Source organism: Hyla sarda, chromosome 10 (genome assembly GCF_029499605.1).
Source record: "Hyla sarda isolate aHylSar1 chromosome 10, aHylSar1.hap1, whole genome shotgun sequence".
Lineage (NCBI taxonomy): Eukaryota > Metazoa > Chordata > Amphibia > Anura > Hylidae > Hyla > Hyla sarda.
Window position 1 is genome coordinate 25,867,154 of NC_079198.1, and position 20,019 is coordinate 25,887,172.

At 42.2% G+C, this 20,019-nt stretch overlaps 1 protein-coding gene and 1 long non-coding RNA gene across 4 annotated transcripts in view; one reads left to right on the forward strand and one right to left on the reverse strand.

The window, feature by feature from the left end:
• The window catches only part of LOC130293950 (kinesin-like protein KIF18B), a 78,665-nt gene that overhangs the window by 47,734 nt on the left and 10,912 nt on the right, over positions 1-20,019 (reverse strand). For all 3 annotated transcript variants that reach the window (XR_008848332.1, XM_056543270.1, XM_056543271.1), the window contains exons 5-9: positions 16,240-16,350; positions 8,533-8,730; positions 5,455-5,631; positions 4,095-4,169; positions 3,512-3,621 (exon numbers count right to left, since the gene is read on the reverse strand). Coding sequence is in view for 2 of the 3 variants with exons in the window: in XM_056543270.1 (XP_056399245.1) it covers positions 3,512-3,621; positions 4,095-4,169; positions 5,455-5,631; positions 8,533-8,730; positions 16,240-16,350 (671 nt within the window). In the remaining variant the exon portion in view is untranslated. The remainder of the gene's footprint in view (positions 1-3,511; positions 3,622-4,094; positions 4,170-5,454; positions 5,632-8,532; positions 8,731-16,239; positions 16,351-20,019) is intronic.
• LOC130293951 (uncharacterized) lies at positions 9,799-11,899 on the forward strand. Its single transcript, XR_008848333.1, has 2 exons — positions 9,799-9,887; positions 11,516-11,899. It is a non-coding gene; the product is annotated as an uncharacterized LOC130293951 (long non-coding RNA).

The window sequence follows — 20,019 nt, forward strand, 5'->3', positions numbered from 1 at the left end:
TTAATTTTATTTTATAATTTTTAATTTTATTTTATGATTTTTAATTTTATGGCTGGACAAGTTGTAGTTTATCTACATACACGAACACATATATTTAAATCCTTTCCACAGATGTTTCTAGCCAGTAAAGAGATACACTACATGAGAAACGTATGTGGGGGAAGCAGACGCGCACCTGATAAAGATGTCAGTATTCCTGCTCCACCAAATAATCCAAAAGTAAAAACATCTGGATCTATTTGACTCGCGTACCAGTCACTTCACACAAATAGCAAATCAGCAGCTGCACTTCTGAATACTGCTCATATGTGTAAGACTAAGGTGCTTTCTCACTCGGTTTTCAGGCTACGGCTGCCGTATCCGACTGGGGGAGGGGAAAACTGTGCGCTCCCGTACCCCAGCCAGACCGGTGCTGAAATCCATTCACTAATGAGCAGACTGGAACCACGTCTGCTCATTTTCAACCCGTATCCGGTTTTCTGACCGGACCTAAAACCGTAGTATACCACGGTTTTAGGTCCGGCCAGAAAACCGGATACTAGGTGTGTGAATCGCCAATAATTTGGCGATTCGATTCGCGATATCAGGGTGGCGATTCGATATATCGCGATACTGTCATGTTGGCGATTTATTGTAGAATCCAAAATGAGTCCAAATGCCCGCCTTATAACTCCCCTGCGCGTCCCGGATCTCTTTTTCATTGCCAGCCATGTTGATGCAGCTTTCACTCTGCAGCAGCTACCGCGAGACTACAGACTCAGACCAAACTGGAAGGAGAACGTACGCACTCACAGGACAACTCTCGTGGGATCTTGTTCTTTCTCAGCTGCGACTCGCAGCTGAGAAAGAACAAGATCCCGCGAGAGTTGTCCTGTGAGTGTGTACGTTCTCCTTCCTGTTTGTTCTGAGTCTGTAGTCTCGCGGTAGCAGCCTGAGAGTGGGACAGAGCTGATAACAGGTACAACTAGTGGTCAGGAATTTAAGTGTTATAAAAAAAAATAAGACAGACAAATAGGACTGTGACTCAGTGAGTGAAATACAGTAAATGTTAATTATAATAATTTCTAAAAAAAAAAAAAAAAAAAATCTATTCTCAGAATTTTAAAATCGATTCAGTAACGCGGAACAAAAAATCGCGATAATCGCGCGAATCGATTTTTTCTTACATCCCTACCGGATATGGGTCGAAAATGAGCCGACCGGATTCAAATGCTGACACCGGTCGGATCATTAAAGTCAATGAATTTCAGCGCCAGTCCTACTGGGGTACTAGAGCGCACGGTTTTCCCCACCTCCAGACGGATCCGGCAGCCGTAGGCTGAAAACGTGGTGTAAAAACACCCTAAACAACACAATGTATAAAGACAGTACAGTAAGTAAGTAACCGTACACCAGAAGCTGCTTCATCTATCTCCACTATACAACTAGGGAAAGTCCATAGACCAATATGGCGGCTGTGGGGGAAAGAGGGGTGTAAAACAATACGTTGATCTTGCTACATTATTAGGTAGTTTAGCAACTTTCAAATAACATAAAAAACACAATGTGCCGCCTCGGTTACGAAAACAACTTAAAATAAATAAATAAGTTACCCCCCCGACTAAACCATTTAAAGATGGGCACAAAAGAGGAGAGCCATATTACTCAGCTGGGAATCTACTTTCCATGAAATAACAGGAATAAGAAAAAAATTTAATCTAAAATTAATATTTTTTTTTTTAAAGAACAAAGCCAAATGCTAAGCACCCCCTGCTTACCCTGTCATTTTTATTTTATACATTTTTCTTTTATTTTGTTGTTTTACATGTTCCAGATTCCATGTTAATGGCCAGAAATAAAAGGGAGAGAACAAAACTTAAAGGAGAAATGTTTCCTATGCCCTGCAGCTAATGCATATGTAACGCATTTCAGTTAAATGGTCCCAGATCCCATGGGCGGACTCTTACTGTCATTACGAGGAACAGTGGATGGGATAGGAGCACGGGGTTGAGTACAAACATGTGAGCGGTGGACAAGATAGCTGGTAATGGGATTGCGACTACTGTGGAAAGAAGAACACACAGGACATGGCTAAGAAATATATGTTTTGCATCAGTTTTATAATGGCAAATGAGAATGCAGAATGATTATCTAATCACTCTGGTAAATCTAGTAAGTATTTAGACTGTAGACCTGGAATGGACCTTGGTTCCATGGTGTTTATTATAAGGAAGCAATGAATTTGCATTGTGGTCATCCCTCACTTGTCACAGAGTAACCTTAAAAGGGGTACTCCAGTGGAAAACTATTTTTATATATATTTTTTAATCAACTGATGCCAGAAAGTTAAACAGATTTGTAAATTACTACCATTTAAAAATCTTAATCCTTCCAGTACTTCTCAGCTGCTGTATACTCCAGAGGAAGTTCGTTTCTTTTTTTAATTTATTTTCTGTCTGACCACAGTGCTCTCTGCTGACACCTCTGTCCATGTCATGAACTGTCCAGAGCAGGAACAAATCCCCTTAGCAAACCTCTCCTGCTCTGGACAGTTCCTGACATGGACAGAGGTGTCAGCAGAGGTCAGACAGAAAATAAATTAAAAAAGAAAAGAACTTCCTCTAGAGCACACAGCAGGAAGGATTAAGATGTTTTAAATAGAAGTAACTTACAAATGGCACCAGTTGATTAAAAAAAAAAAAAAAATGAAAAAAAAAATAATAATAATATTGTTTTCCACCGGAGTACCCCTTTAAAAGGAAAAACGGTCATCCTGTTCACCCACACTAAATCCAATACACTGGGTTATAGTGCCGGTGAACATGGGGTCTGTTGTCTAAGATACGTACCTTTAGCCCGAAGCGGTGTCCCTTTGAAGATCTGCTTCTTTCTTCGATGAATTGCGCACAGGAGGCAGGCCCGCCGGGTGAATTTGAATATTCATGGACCCTGGTAACGTGAGTACTCAGTGGGCGCAAGCGCTCACGTGCCCAGTGCGCATAAATATTCAAATTCACCCACAAGGGGTCTCACCCCATAGACACACTGCAATTGCTAGGTATAAGCGGGGAAGTTTGTGGTAGCCTTCCACTCACTCCACGACTGTCAATCAAATCTGACCTTTTCGCTGTGCAGGTCTATGCAAACTTGTATCCGCTGGCCTTACAGGGAGGAGTGGAGGGTGCATATTTTCAGATAAAAACTACAGTATTTGTGCCAGTTTTTAATTCATTTTTTGAGCCAAAGACATGGATTTAAAAGAAAGAGAAATATAAAAAGGAAGGTGTTATGCCGCTCCATCCTGCTGGATTCACTTTGGCTCATAAAAACAGCTTAAAAAAAACTGCAGTTTTCATACAAGTGTGAATTCTTCTAACCCATAAGTAGATCAGGTCAAAAGGCTCTAGTGAGCACAAGGGATTTTACAGTTACGGCAATGGGTTACATGATCTAGATTCTAAAATAAGCACCTTTTAGAATACACTACAGACCTACATATTACTCTCAGGCATGAACGTAATAAGAACATTACCTGGGCGATTTTCCCTGTACAGGGCTTTGGCACAGAGATGAGGCTTCAGTAGGGTCTTCATTGGATTCCTTCATTTCATAGGAACGCAGTTTAGCTTTCAGTTCAGCTACCTATGCAATGCAGAGACAATACTTAAGAATTGACAGCTGCAGTTAGGCAACGTGCAAACTTGTTTTTTTTTTGCCATTTACCGGTAACATCTTATTTTTTGCTTGTTTTTAGGCAAGAGTTACAGTTACACAAATGGAGCAACATCCGAGCTTCGGCTGTTTCCGACCACCTCTTGAGGCAGCAGACAGGCAGGAGCTAATTAGGCTATGTGCAATTCAGCAAAAAATTACCCAATAACGTGCAAAAAAATTTAAATAAAAAAAAGGTCCAAAAAAACACAAACTTTGAAAACAAGGACTGTCCACTTATCGTTACGCTTGTAAAATTACGGCTGTAAAATTTAACTGCGTGTAAATTATTTGCAGTTTTTCCATTGAGTCCATTGATAATTTTACACAGTAATCTAAAAAAGTGTGAACACAACCTGACTTGCAACAATCTGAAGTTCAGATATACAGACCGACAACCTCACCTCGGCTTTTAGCTCCTCACACACGGCGGCGTATTTGCTGATATGACAGTCCAAATTGATTACATTGCTCTTCAGCTGTAGACAGCAAGGAAAAACAAAGAGAAAATAAATGAACTGAAAAAAAAGGGGTTACCTGGGATTTTAGTTTTAACAAATGCTTCATATTAAAATTCTTGCACTCATTTGAATTAATGCACAACTAACCCTTAAAGGGGTACTCCGGTGGAAAACTTTTTTTTTTTTTTAAATCAACTGGTGCCAGAAAGTTAAACAGATTTGTAAATTACTTCTATTAAAAAAAATCTTAATCCTTCCAGTACTACTTATCTGCTGAATACTACAGAGGAAATTCTTTTCTTTTTGGAAGTTTTCCACCAGAGTACCCCTTTAAGGTGTTGGCACTAGGGATCGACCGATATCGTTTTTTTTTAGGACCGATAATCGGTGGAGGTTAGGGCCCATAGCCGATAACTTATACTGATATTCCGGTATAAGTTATCGGCTATTTATCCCCCTGCGACACCGCTGCAGATCATTGATTTAAAGCGGGCGCTTTAAATCAATGAACTGCAGTGGCTTTTGCAGTGCCAGAGACCGCCGCCCGCTACTCTCCCCCTGCCTGTCCGGGGGTCCTGAGTCCTATCACCGCCACCACGATCGCAACCCCCCCCCCCACCGCCGTTCCGCGCCCCCTACCACCCCGCCGCGTCGCACCCCCCACCGCACCGCCCCAGCCCCATTGCCTCCCCCATCCCCGGTTTTGTAATTACCTGTTCCCGGGGTCCACTCTACATCTGGCTCCGGTGGCGTCCTCCTGAGCTGTCACTGTGCGCACTGGCGGTGACGTCACATCGCGTCACGTGTCATTGTGCACAGCGTAACCCAGGACGCAGCAGGAGCCAGAAGTAGCGTGGACCCCGGGAACAGAAATTATAATACCGGGGACGGGGGAGGCAATGGGGGCGGTGCGGGGCATTATCGGCAAGGCAATTGCCGATACCGATAATGCCCAAAATCGTGATTATCAGCCGATAAGATCGGCCAAACCGATAATCGGTCGCTCCTTAGTTGGCACTTATTAATAGGAATATTAATAGGTTCTGTATTTGGTCTAATGCTAAGAGCAATCCACAGACTATCTGCTTCCTGTTCAGGTGTCAGCAGGGCTCTTTCTGGCAAGAACACATGCCCAGGGCCTATTCCTGGGAGTCCTTAATAATACAACTCATTATTAAATTATGTCAAGCACTGATTGGCTCTGCATGGCACCGCAGGATTTTATATACTACTCAGCTATTATGACAGATACAGTAGCTACATGACAAAGTCAAAGCACTAAATAAATAGAATAATTACTCACCGACAGTTTTATCTCTTTGGCCCGGTTGGCATATTTGAGCGTGTTGTAGGTGTCGTCATAACTTAGACATGAAGGGCTGATGGCTGCAATCATCACCGTCCTACAGTTGCCTCCAATGGAGTCTTTCAGAAGGCGGGTTAGTTTACTGTCCCTATAAGGGATGTGAGCCTTCTTATTCTACAATAGAAAGTATCGATTAGATATACTTTCCTGAAAAAAAGACAGTTTAATAAAGATGGAGAGAAAAGAAAATTAAATAACCACATTTACTTTAAACGGGTACTCCGCTGCTCAGCGTTTGGAACAAGCTGTTCCAAACGCTGGAGCCGGCAGCTCGTGACGTCATAGCCCCGCCCCCTCATGCCGTCACGCCCCACCCCCTCAATGCAAGTCCATGGGAGGGGGCGTGACGGCAGTCAGGCCCCCTCCCATAGACTTGCATTGAGGGACGTGATGTCATGAGGGGCGGGGCTATGACGTCACAAGCTCCCGGCGCCGGCTCCAGTGCTCGGAACAGTTTGTTCCAAACGCTGAGCAGCGGAGTACCCCCTTTAAATGTGCTCAGACAGTTAAAGGGGTACTCTCATCATAGACTGAGACATGTCCTGAATGGTGCCAATAAACCTTAGATGAATGTAAGTCAAAGCCCCCAACACCGATTTCAGGGGATCAGATAACCATCTAATGTGTGTGGGGGTCCTTGAGTCTCTTCTGAAGGCATTTGTTTAGAGACAAAGGCATTATTTTAAAAGGGTATATTGAAAACCAAAATGCTCGACCCTTTTCTTCTTTCCCAGGAGAAAGAAGAAGAAGAAAGAAAAAATAAAATAAAAAAAATTTAATTTTTGGCTTTTTTTCCTAGAAAGAAGCACTTCCAACCACCCACAGTGTAGGGAATTTTAACACAGCTCCACTAAAGGGAATAGAGTTGGCCATATACAGATTATAGCTGTCATCCAAATGCTCAACTGACCAACAGGTTATCTTCCCAGATCCACCAATACACATTAGCTAAGCCTGCATGTTGTGCTGTTCGGGTGCGTTCACACTGAGTAATTCAAGAGGAATTCACCAGGAATAATTTTGGTCAGGAAGTTGTTGCCTTCTCCATCGAGTGGAATTCAAGTGGAATTTCCATGCGGAAATGAAGAGGAATGAATGAGGAGGCTATTTAATCTACTTTTCCGAATTCCACTTGAAAACAATGTCGGGCAGATTTTTTTTTTTTTTTACCGCTGACTTCTATTGGATTCTGCTAGCGGATTTCGCTTGAAGAATGAACATGTCCTTTCTTCAAGCGGAAAGGAATTCAGCGTCGGAATTCTTCTAGCAGAATTTCTGCAGTGTGAACAGGACAGCAGAAATAACATTAAAGTCAATGGGAAGAGGGGATGTGCATTAATTTGGAGCGGAGAATTCAAGAGGAATTACTCGAGTAAATTCCTCTTGAATTACTCAGTGTGAACGCACCCTTAATGTGAAAAAGGGAAAAAGCCTCTGGCTGACACCTTTGGCGGAAGCTTGTCTTCCTAGGAACAAAAGGATCAACAAGGTTCAACTGCCTGATCCTCATCTCCCCCAACATCTATCATCCAGGAAGAGTCGTGAGGTCACCATACATATTGGATGGTCATCGAATTCCTCCAAAAATCAAATAACAGGTATCTAATGTGTATGGACAGCTTAGTGCTGTTGCATTCCCCTGCAGAGTGGGTGACCAGGAGCTTTGATGTGCAGGGAAACATTGAAGAATGTCCTAGAGGTCTTAGCACTGGGACCCCCCACTGATCAGAAGGATGCGAGCACCTACTACAGTGGTCCCTCAAGTTACAATATTAATCGGTTCCAGGACGACCATTGTATGTTGAAACCATTGTATGTTGAGACCAGAACTCTATGGAAACCTGGTAATTGTTTCTGAAGCCACCAAAAATGTCATCCAAAAATAGGAAAAAAGTGAGGATTAAAGAAAAATAAGTAGATAACTAATATAGATAAAACAAGTCCTTACATATAAAAGTAAGAAAGATCTGCTGGGAGCTGTAAATCACGGTCTATGTCAGGGATTCCCAACCAGGGTGCCTCCAGCTGTTGCAAAACTACAACTCTCAGCATGCCCGGACAGCCAAAGGCTGTCCGGGCATGCTGGGAGTTGTAGTTTTGCAACAGCTGGAGGCACCCTGGTTGGGAAACACTGGTCTATGTAGAGGACAGGAGCTTCTTCAGGGTCCTGTACAGTAAACACAGTGTCCTAAAAAAGTATCATGGAGCCGCCGTTAACTGGTGTCCAAATGAGCAGCTAACCCTGGCACAGGTAAAGAGTACAGAACATGTAATACCTCCCTGTACTGTAGGGGGCGCTGTCAGACAGCCAGTCAGTGCATGCACTTCAGTAATACGGGGTTTTACCAGGGAATGTCTATTCTGATTGGTCCATTCTTCCAGCGATTGACATGTTTCACAGATCTGGACTTTCTGTAACATTGTATGTTGAGTCTGGTTTCAAGTTACAATGGTCCAGAAAAAGACTTTGTATGTGAAACTATTGTATGTTGAGGCCATTGTAAGTTGAGGGATCACTGTAAAGAGGGAAAACCCCTTTAATAAAATTAAAGAATGGTCTACCTGGGTATACCAGCCAAGACCAGATTGTTAAATCTAAACAAAGATTCCTCTACATTGGAGAAGGAAGAAAGTACCGTAAGAAATATTTATAGGATAATAGTTTGTATAGGAAGTCTCCAAACAGAATTCTTGGGAGTTCTAGACTCCTGACGGAAATAAGAAATGACAAACAAGAACCATGTGTTACACATGATGTTATGTTGTCCCTTTAGTCGTGGAACATCCCAACATAAACACAACAAATCTGCGCCAAGTGTCCGAATGGTTGACATAAGGAAAAAGATTACTTTGTGTTTGCTTTGTGCCCAGGAACTGCAGATTACATTAATACACACCAGACACTGAAGGCTTTTCATGAGGCTCAAAACACAACAAGACACACAACAGGAATTGTTCTCATATGAAAAGAATCAGCATCAAGCACCAAAGGCAAGTCTAAGGGACAGCGGGTACCTTGGCATCAGCCAGCGCGTTAATGACATTTATAAGAGCCAACAGGGAACGATTGATGTTGGCGCCCTCTCTGAGGCGCTCGCCTTTGGCGTTTGTGGATGACGCTCGTTCTGATCCGGCCAGATCAATAAGGCTCATTTTAGCCATGCGAATGTCCTGGCTGATGCTGGCCGTACGATCTTGCTGCTTGACATAAATCTAGATGGAGAAAAACAAGAATTGCGGTCACTGGTCGGGATAGCTTGGTTTTACTATGGATGATATGAAATATTGGTTGAAGCTAGGGACGCACCGAAAGGGAAATTTTGGGAGGAAGCAGAAAATTTAGGCTGTGCTTGGCCGGAAATCGAAACTGCATTGCCCCGCCCACTTTTTTTTCAATATAGTTTTTTGTAAAATTGTATTATCAGAATTTTTTAGTTACTGATGTCCTTGAAGGTGACACCAGAACCCATACGGGGCTTGGACTCCAGGGCACACACCTATCCGATTGGTTGCTATGGGCAACTACTCCATTTTTCCTCAGCACGTTCCGATAAATCTCCCCCTTATATCTTTAAAAAAAAAAATAAAAAAAAATAGAAAATAAAAAACAGTGGGGGAGATTTATCAAAACCTGTGGAGAGGTAAAGCTGCCCAGTTCCCCATAGCAACCAATCAGATCGCTTCTTTCATTTTGCACAGGCCTTGTTAAGAATGAAAGAAGCGAGCTGATTGGTTGCTATGGGCAACTGGGCAAATTTGCCTCCCATTGGTTTTGAAAAATCTCCCCCAGTATGCTTACAATGTTATTTTCTGACCCCTATAACGTTCTTATTTTTCCCATATATGGGGTTGTATTGGGGCAAATTTTTTTGCGCTGTATTTTTTTGTGATCTGTATTCTTTATCAGTACCATTTTTATTTTGATGGGGACTTTTTGGATTACTTTTATTTTCCGCTACATTAAATGAACATAAATCTGCAATTCTGGCAGTTTGTATTTTAATTTTATTTTTTTTACATTTACGCCATTGATCGTGCGGTTTCATTAACATTACATTTTAATCGTTCGGACATTTATGCATGCAGCGTTACCAAATAGGTTTATTTTTATTTATTTTTTTTAAAAGGGGGGGGGGGTGATCTAAACTTTAAGGCTCCTTTCACACTGAGTATTCATCCGTTATTAAACATCTGTTTTCTGTGTACAAATGGATGTATAATAACGGGTGCTAACGGCTGAATAACCTCCGTCAAAATAACGGGCATATTCATCCGTTAAGACCGGTTATATAGACTTATATAGCGCAGCAGGGGGAGAGATATATAGAAGCTCTGCCGGGCAAGACATTGGGGTGTAGCACCGGTGTGAGGTGAGTGTAAGTTTAAAACCACGCCCCTATTTTAGGCCACGCCCATCGAAATTATCGGCAGGAAATCCCCTTAGCTGTAAACACTCAGAGGCATTTTTGGAACATAATATCGAGCAGCTGAAATTTCGGTGCATCCCTAGTTGAAGCCTATAAAAACATTGAGTGTTGTGGCACAATAACAACAGATGTGAATGCAACTACCGTATATACTCGAGTATATACGGTAGATTGTGGACGTATTTAAGGTGTTACACACAGCCAGGACTGGCTTTTTCAATGATGTCGACCATGACCCTGGAGTGTACTGTAAATGTACAGTAAAGGGTGTCCTGGCACATCTGTCTGCACCATACATTCACTGGGGGAGATTATCAAAGAATTTTGCGCCCAAAAAGATCAATTTTGCACCAAAAAGTATCGACCACATTTTCAAAGAGCTTTGTGTCGCGGTTTACACTGTTCACGTCAGTTTTGTAAAAGTGGGCGTATATATATATATATATATATATATATATATATATATATATATATATATATATTTTTTTATTTTTTTATTTTTTTTTTTTTTTCTTCCTTGGGTCACTGCACCTGCACTCACATTTAAAGGGGTTATCCAGGAAAAAACTTGATATATATCAACTGGCCCCAGAAAGTTAAACAGATTTGTAAATTACTTCTATTAAAAAATCTTAATCCCTTCAGTACTTATGAGCTTCTGAAGGTAAGGTTGTTCTTTTCTGTCCAAGTGCTCTCTGATGACACGTGTCTCGGGAACCGCCCAGTTTAGAAGAGGTTTACTATGGGGATTTGCTTCTAAACTGGGCGGTTCCCGAGACAGGTGTCATCAGAGAGCACTTAGACAGAAAAGAACAACCTTAACTTCAGAAGCTCATAATTACTGAAAGGATTAAGATTTTTTAATAGAAGAAAAAACGTATTAAAACTTTTTTTTTTTTTTTTTTAAACATGGGAGTCAATGGGAACCGTACAGAACCGTATGTGCGCGCGGTTCCATCCGGTTTTCACCATACGACTTTTGACTTTGCACAGTCTTATTTTTTCTTGAAATTCCAATCAAACAAGTGAAAAACTTTAACTTTTTTTTTTTTTTCTTAAAAAACGGATGCAACCGGACATCATTTTTCAAACTGTATACGGATTAAAATTTGTACACACGTTTTGATACAGTTTAATCCGGTTTTGATCCTTTTTATTTTTTATTTATTTATTTATTTTTTTAAATCAAAAACCTGATACGGGAACTGTATTGCAAAAACGTGGTGTGAACCCAGCCTTACTTTTAATACTTAGAACAATGTTTCCCAACCAGAGTGCCTCCAGCTGTTGCAAAACTACAACTCCCAGCATGCCCGGACAGCCTTTGGCTGTCCGGGCATGCTGGGAGTTGTAGTTTTGCAACAGCTGGAGGCACCCTGGTTGGGAAACACTGACTTAGAAAGAAGTAGGATAAGAGAACATGGCTGTAGGATCATATGGCACAGGGTTTGTTTGTAGTCTGTAGCCATGGACACACATAGATCTACATAGGTGCTGTAGACACAAACAGATAGATTTTTTTTTTTATTAATTTCATTTTTTTGTTATTTTTTTTTTTTTATTTGCATTAGACCTGCCCTTTAAAAGGACCCATGCACACTACGGAATTTCCCACCCAGAGATTCCTCATGCAGCAGGTGCCAACAGAATGAATCAGCGATATAAAAGCCCCAACATGTGCCATCCCCATTGAAGGCAATGCAGTTCTGGGCAGAATTCTGCAGATGGATTGCCATGACAGAAATTCTGCAGCGTGCAAAGTGCAGCAGAATCACATTGAAGACTGCTGCACTGAAATCTCCGGAGGCGTACCTAAAGCTTAAAAAACTTCTGACATGTCAAAAGATTTAATCGGTGATGGTGTTGGTGCAGAGAACACGATAGCTAAAATGAACATTCAGCAGTACCCGTCCCTGCAGGGCTCTACACTGAGAGCAGTGTACAGCTTAGAAAAACATTTTAGTGATTAGTTGGGGTCTGAGAACGTCAGTTTTTTGGAAACATTAGTTGCTTTTACATCATTCACTGTGTAGCAAAAACGTACATTTTCCCTTTATCACAACAATATCCAATTCATATAGTTTTCATTATATTTTACCATTTAAAAAAAATAAAAATAATAATGTTTTTAATTTGCATTAAATCGCCATATTCGGACCCCTATAAGTTTCAGTTTTTTTTTTGACTGTGTTAGGGCTTATTTAGCCCTAACAGTCATACAAAAAAAAAATAATAATAAATAAATTATAGGGGTCAGAATGTGGCGATTTAAAGTTGTAAAATATAATTAAAATTATAAGAATTGGATATTGTTGTGATAAAGGGAAAATGTACGTTTTTGCTGCACAGTGAATGATGTAAAAGCAACTAAAGTTTCAAAAAAATCTGACACTCAGACCCCCACTAATCACTAAAAACTTGGACGTTGATCTGTAGTTTTTATGGTTACCATTGTAAGGTAAATGGGACTTATTGACTGCTTTTTATTCAATTTTTTTCTGGAATGTGATGTGAAAAAACAAACAAACAAAAAAAAAAAAACACATAAATTAACCTCATTCACTACCATTATGTTTTAATATTTCCCATAATTCAACAGGCATTGATACCAAATAGGTTTTGTGTTTATATCAAAATGGGTAAAGGGGGGAGGGGGCATGATTCAAATTAAACTTGATCTTATTTATTCCCCTAGTGGACTTTTATTAGCAGATAATCGGTTGCTCGTACAGATCAATGCAGGACATTACTTCTACAATCTATTGGTACGGCAGGAAGTATCAGAGGACGGCAGCTATGGGTGCCTAACAAAGACCATGACAATGGATCAGCCCCCCTATCAATACACCCTTAGGGTACGTTCACACGCGCTGATTTTTTTGCGGGTTTCCCACTGCGTATTTGTAAGGGGGTGGTCTCTTCTCGGCTGTCCGCAGCAGATTTTCCGCGGCGGAATTTACGATGCGGAAAATCCGCCGCAAGCACCATTGAAGTCAGTAGGGACTGCGGCGGATTTTCGCCATAGTAAATTCCGCCGCAGAAAATCTGCTGCGGACAGCCGAGAAGAGCCTGCCCCCTTTCAAATATGCAGCGGGAAACCCGCAAAAAAAATCAGCGTGTGTGAACGTACCCTTAAAGGGGAACTCAGCTCCTAACCATTTTATCCCCTATTCAAAGGATAGGGGATAAGATGTCTGATCGCAGGGGTCCTGCAGCTAGGTACCCCCATGATCTCGGCTGTGGCACCCCAGACATCCAGGGCACGGAGTGAACTTCACTCCATGCTGGATGACTGGCGATGCGAAGGCTTGTGACGTCACAGTCACGCCCCGCTCGTGACGTCACGGCCATGCCCCCTCAATGCAAGTCTATGGGACGGGGCGTGATCCATTGTCACGGTCTTGCATAGACTTGCATTGAGGGGGCGTGGCCGTGACGTCACGAGCCTCCGGCACTGAACCAGACACTAAACCAATGCCAGATCGTGGGGGGCGGGGTAGGGGATAAGATTTCTAGGGGCGAAGTACACTTTTAACGGCCCCATGATAAATATAAATGTCATGTGTCATTAAGGGAATAAAGACAGTCAATTTTCATTTTTCCTTCTCACCTTCTAGGGGCCATTACTTTTTTTTTTTGTTCTTTTGACATAAAATGTATGAGGAATTAGGTGTAGTTTTTTTCCCCAAAGTCCACTAATTACTTTATTATCACTTTTCTCAAGCGCGGTCCTCAAGAACCCCCAACAGGTCATGTTTTCTGGATTTCCTTAGTCTTTCACAGGTGATATAATTGTGGTCAGTGAATCAGACATCACCACAATTATATCACCTGTGAAAGACTAAGGAAATCCTGAAAACATGACCTGTTGGGGGCGCTTGAGGACCGCGCTTGAGAAATACTGTCTTATAGGGTTCACCATGCAAGAAAAAAAATGTTACATTTTATCATTGATTTAGTTTATTTTAATATGATAAAATAGGAAAGGTGGGTGTTTTAAATTTTTTTTTCTTAATTTGAAGTTTTAGTCATGACATGAATATGCGATTGTGTGATCACTTTTGTACAATACTAATGTATTGCAGTGCATTGTCATTTTACTAATCTCATTGTGGGGGGAGGGAGAGGTGACTGAAGGAGTACGATTGACATGGAGGGAGTTAAAGGAGATCTGCAGCGATAGATAAGGATAGGGGATACGGGTCTGATCACAGGGTGTCTGAAAGCTGGGACCCCCGCAATCTCCTATACGGGGCCTCGGCTCTGCTGCGGCTCTCCCCGTGCTCTCCCCGGGCGCAGCATGACGCTGTGGCCGACATGCCCCCTCCATGTATCTCCATCGGAGAGGTGGAGATGCAACTTTCATGCATCCCCGCCTCTCCCATAGAGCTGAATGGAGGGGGCGTGTCTGTTGACTTCAGGGAGGTTGATGACATGAGCAATAGCTGCGCAGAGCTGTGGGTGTGCCGGGTCCCTGTACGGACCCTCGCGATCAGACACTTATCCCTTATGCGCAGGAGTTGTCTATTGCTGCAGTACTCCTTCAAAGGAAATCTTTCACCAGTGTCACCTGCACTAACTTGTCCGACAGGTAGTGCAGGTGACACTGATGACAATGGTACTCACCTTGTCCCGATCCGTGGCGGGGATCTCCGGTAATCTTCTCTGGTATCGTCACTCTGGGCACCGGCTTGGGGCACGGGCGGAGCTTAATGACGTAACCGCTGCTGTTCCCAGGACCAGGGAACCAGCAGAGAGCAGCAGTGGTGATGTCACTAAGCTCTGCCCATGCCCCAAGATGCTGCTGCTTTCTGCAGGGTTCTGGGCCGCAGCGGTTACGTCATTAAGCTCCGCCCATGCCCCAAGCTGGTGCCCAGAGTGAAGATACCGGAGATCCCCGCCACAGACCCGGACAAGGAGAGTACAGTTGTCATCAGTGTCACCTGCACTACTTGTTGGTACAGACAGGTTAGTGCAGGTGGCACTGGTGACAGATTTCCTTTAAATAGCCAGGATCCGAGTAATCCCCTATGTTGGCTACTAATGGTAATCATTCGCTGTAGTAAACATCCAGCATCCATCTTATGTGGAGCAGGCTTAACTCCTGGGCCTGTTCCATGGCATACTTAAAGGGGTACTCCGGTGGAATTTTTTTTTTCTACTTTTTTTTAATGAACTGGTGCCAGAAAGTTAAACAGATTTATAAATGACTTCTATTTAAATCTTAATCCTTTCAGTACTTATTAGCAGCTGTATGCTACAGAGGAAATTATTTTCTTTTTGAATTTCTTTTTTGTCTTGTCCACAGTGCTCTCTGCTGACACCTCTGTCCGTGTCAGGAACTGTGCAGAGCAGGAGAGGTTTGCTATGATGATTTTCTCCTGCTCTGGACAGTTCATGATACGGGCAGAGAGCACTGTGGACAAGACAAAAAAGAAATTCAAAGAGAAAATAATTTCCTCTGTAGCATACAGCTGCTAACGAGTACTGGAAGGGTAAAGATTTTTTTAATGTTTAATGTTTAACTTTCTGGCACCAGTTGATTAAAAAAAAAAAAAATTTCCACCGGAGTACCCCTTTCACAGGTTAGGATTTGTATACAGTTGCAAATGTTTTCAGTTTGTGGCACATATTTTAAAAACAATGTTAAAAAGACCTATTCCCCTAAATGTGTTTACCCTGGTATAATCGGTTTTTATTGTCCATGATGGGCATAACATTAGAACTTTATGCCCAGTACAAAAAAAATAATAATAATAATAAAATGAAATCCCCTATGTAAACAGGATCAGTTACAATAGTCATACATTATACCCATCATGGACCCTTTTTTAAATAACCTATGACGCTGGTGTAAAAACAGACTTCTACTGCTTCTACATTGAGAATAAATTGACATGGAACATAAGACACTAAAACAAATAAAATTTTACAAGTGCCAGATTTTTACTGCAAATTTCACTACTTTCAATATAACAAGGATGGAATTTGCAGAACAGTCTCTGAAATAAAAATGTTGAATTTGCTGTGGATTTGTATAGAAAAAATTCTGCTTAACCTGAAAGTGGTGAAATTCACAGTGAGAATCCACGACACCCTTCGTTTCCTGTGCAGAACATGCGGCCAAGGCCCACAAAATGATATTAACTTACCTGCTATTGTATTTTACTAGGGATTTTACCTACACAGATCTGCAGGTAAAATCCACAGCATTTCCCAGGTTTATAGGTGAAGTTATCCATGACTATACAAATTATATAAAAGAATCAAAATGGAGAAGAAGAAAAAACCTTACCTGGAAAACAGCATGTGATCGGGATGAAGTTGCATTAGCGTCTGTTGGATGCTGGGTCCGGTTTAGGTTGCCATTGGCCAACATTTGCAGTAGCTGCTTTGCAGATTTGGGCTAAGGATATAAAGAATGAACTATTGGAATAGAAGTCAGATTCTTGTCTGTTGATACTTGGAAACCTGCAGTGTGCATTACATATCCGTCTATTTATTTTGCAGTATCTACCATATAATGTCACCCCCAACCATACTTACATATAGAGGGGTTCTCCGAATAATAGACATCTCATCTCCTATCCAAAGGATAGGGGATAAGATGCCTGATGGCGGGAGTCCCGCCGCTGGGGACCCCCGTGATCTTGCACGCGGTACCCCGTTTGTAATCAGTCCCCGGAGCGTGTTCGCTCCGGGGACTGATTACAAACAGGGAGCCGCGTGCAAGATCACCTGGGTCCCCAGCGGCGGAACTCCCGCCATCAGGCATCTTATCCCCTATCCTTTGGATAGGGGATAAGATGTCTAAGCACCGGAGAACCCTTTTAAATCGAAAATAACTATTAGACTGTGAAAGATCTGGACTTACAATGACTCTTTGGTCTCGGTGGGGAGATTAGAACAAGTGTTTATAGTTACTAAGAACATAATGACCGGGGGCAAAACACAAGTTTTCATAACTACAATTTCCAAGAATCTTATCTACGGTAGATGTATATCTACCCAGAACCAATCCTGTCAGGCTGATAAGAGTGTAACTCATTGAAGTAACGCTGTGTAGAAATAGGCGGCAAGTATTTAACCTTCTGCAGATGGTTCGGCACCATATTTGTTACAGAAATGACCTATGACTAAAACCATTTCCCCTGGAAGAATCCATAGTACAAGCGCTTTACTCGGCCGTCTCATAAAAAGTGAATGGAGCGGTTGGCAGTGCATGTGTGCGGCCATTCATTCAAGAGTCAAGGGATCCCAGTCATTGTCATTGTGTCCTATCCTGTGGATGGGGGATACGTTTTAATGTTGGGATAACCCCCTTTATATGGTGCACACATTCCTTTGTTAAAACAAATTCAATTTGATTTCCTACCCTGGTTTGGGAGGGTGAATGTGCTGAAAATTTACCAAATAATTTGTACTTTTTCCAGATAACGCCCATTTGGCACACAGTTGTTCCTGTGCCTTGGGTGAATCACTAGTTGTCTTTTATTACAGATCAAGCACCATCTAAGTCACAAATATCAGGGGTGAGTAAAGTTTTATTTAATTTAATTTAATTTTTTTTTTTTATCCCAGTAGAGAATAAATACAAATATTTAGAAGGAACAATAGAGAAACAACACATTGCAGAGTAAAGCTAAGTTCACACGGCATTGATGCAGTTCATTCGAGGTACAGTGATCCCTCAACTTACAATGGCCTCAACATACAATAGTTTCAACATACAATGGTCTTTTCTGGACCATTGCAAGTTGAAACCAGACTCAACATACAATGTTACGGGCAGTCCAGATCTGTGATGTCTTGTAGCGCCCCCTACAGTACAGGGAGGTATTACATGTTCTGCGAATTCAGGTAGAAAACAGACATGGTGCACATCTAAAATCTTGTATAATGATCTAATTGCTTCTCAGCATAATTTAAAAAAACTAACAGGTTGTTAGTATATACGTTTTGATCAAAAAGTACAAGCCCACTCGCCACGTCAAGGCCACTTATTTAGAGTGGGTCCCTAACGTCCCTAGCATAAAATGGCGTAGCACTGGGTGGCGACCACCACCGCCGCGACACCAGTGCCCACAGGGTGAACAACCCACTGGCAGAGTGGCCCCAATGCCACTCAAACCAGTCCATGGGTCGCACGTCCCCGCAGACACGGCCGCAACGGACGCCGCACAGCACCACACCAGTGTGAACAGGGATGTAATAGCTCACTTACCATGCTCTCCCAGTCAGACTGGGAGGCTGCTAGGAAAGAAATGGCCCTTGTGTAGCTAATTACTACTTATTTAGGGTTGGGCTGAGGGGGTGGGGAAGAGTGCAGACACATGTTCAAACAAAAAAAAGGAGGGGATAGAAATCACAGTGGGGGAGATTTATCAAAACCTGTCCTGAGGAAAAGTTGCCCAGTTGCCCATAGCAACCAATCAGCTCACTTCTTTCATTTTTAACAAGGCCTCTGCAAAATGAAAGAAGCAATCTGATTGGTTGCTATGGGCAACTGGGCAACTTTTCCTTTGTACAGGTTTTGATAAATCTCTCCCAATGTGAATTCAGGTAGAAAACAGACATGGTGCACATCTACAATCTTGCACAATAATCTAATTGCTTCTCAGCATAATTTCAAAAACTAACAGGTTGTTAGTATATACTAGTATATATATTTTCTACCTGAATTCACATTTTGTTTTCTATCCCCTCTTTTTTTTTTTTTTTTTTTTTTACATGTTGTCTGCACTCATCCCCGCCCCCTCAGCCCAACCCTATATAAGTAGTAGTTAGCTACACAAGGGCCATTTCTTTCCTAGCAGCCTCCCAGTCTGACTGGGAGAGCATGGTAAGTGAGCTATTACACCCTGTTCACACTGGTGTGGTGCAGTGCGGCATCCGTTGCTGCCGTGTCTGCGGGGACGTGCGACCCATGGACTGGTTTGAGTGGCATTGGGGCCGCTCTGCCAGTGGGTTGTTCCCCCCGTGGGCACTGGTGTCGCGGCGGTGGTGGTCACCGCCCAGTGCTATGCCATTTTATGCTAGGGACGTTAGGGACCCACTCTAAATAGGTGGCCTTGACGTGGCGAGTGGGCTTGTACTTTTTGATCAAAACGTCTATACTAACAACCTGTTAGTTTTTTTTAAATTATGCTGAGAAGCAATTAGATCATTGTGCAAGATTGTAGATGTGCACCATGTCTGTTTTCTACCTGAATTACATGTTCTGTACTCTTTACCTGTATTACTGAAGCGTATGCACTGACTGGTGTTTGGTAGCGCGCCCAACAGTACAGGGAGGTACAACATGTTCTGTACACTTTACCTGTACCAGGGTTACCTTCTCCTTTGGACACCAGGCGAGGGCGACTACATTTTATTTTTATTTTTTATTTTTTTAAAGGACATTGCGTGTTCTGTACAGGACCCTGAAGAAGCTCCTGTCCTCTACATAGACCAGTGTTTCCCAAGCAGGGAGCCTCTAGCTGTTGTGAAACTACAACTCCCAGCATGCTGGGAGTTGTAGTTTTGCAACAGCTGGAGGCTCCCCGCTTGGGAAACACTGACATAGACAGTGACTTACAGCTCCCAGCAGATCTTCCTTACTTTTATATGTAAAGATTTGCTTTATCTATATTAGTTATCTACTTATTTTTCTTTATTCCTCACTTTTTCCTATTTTTGGATGACATTTTGGTGCCTTCAGAACCAATTACCAGGTTTCCATAGAGTTCTGGTCTCAACATACAATGGTTTCAACATACAATGGTCGTCCTGGAACCAATTAATATTGTAACTTGAGGGACCACTGTATATGTCAGTATACTGCTAGAAATAGGAATGCCGACGTATACCAAGGGGCACTGCAGCAGGGCTATTTATTTGAATGGCGCAGACATAGTAAGCCAATGACTACATTTAAGCCACTTCTTGTACATCGGTATAATCTAGGGAAAAAGTGTAGCGAACCATGCTATTGAGTCCTGTTGAATAAGTGTGTTACATTGTCAGGACATTAATGGTCTATTCACACGTACAGTATTCTGCGCAGATTTTCTGCTGCAGATTTCAATGTAAACTG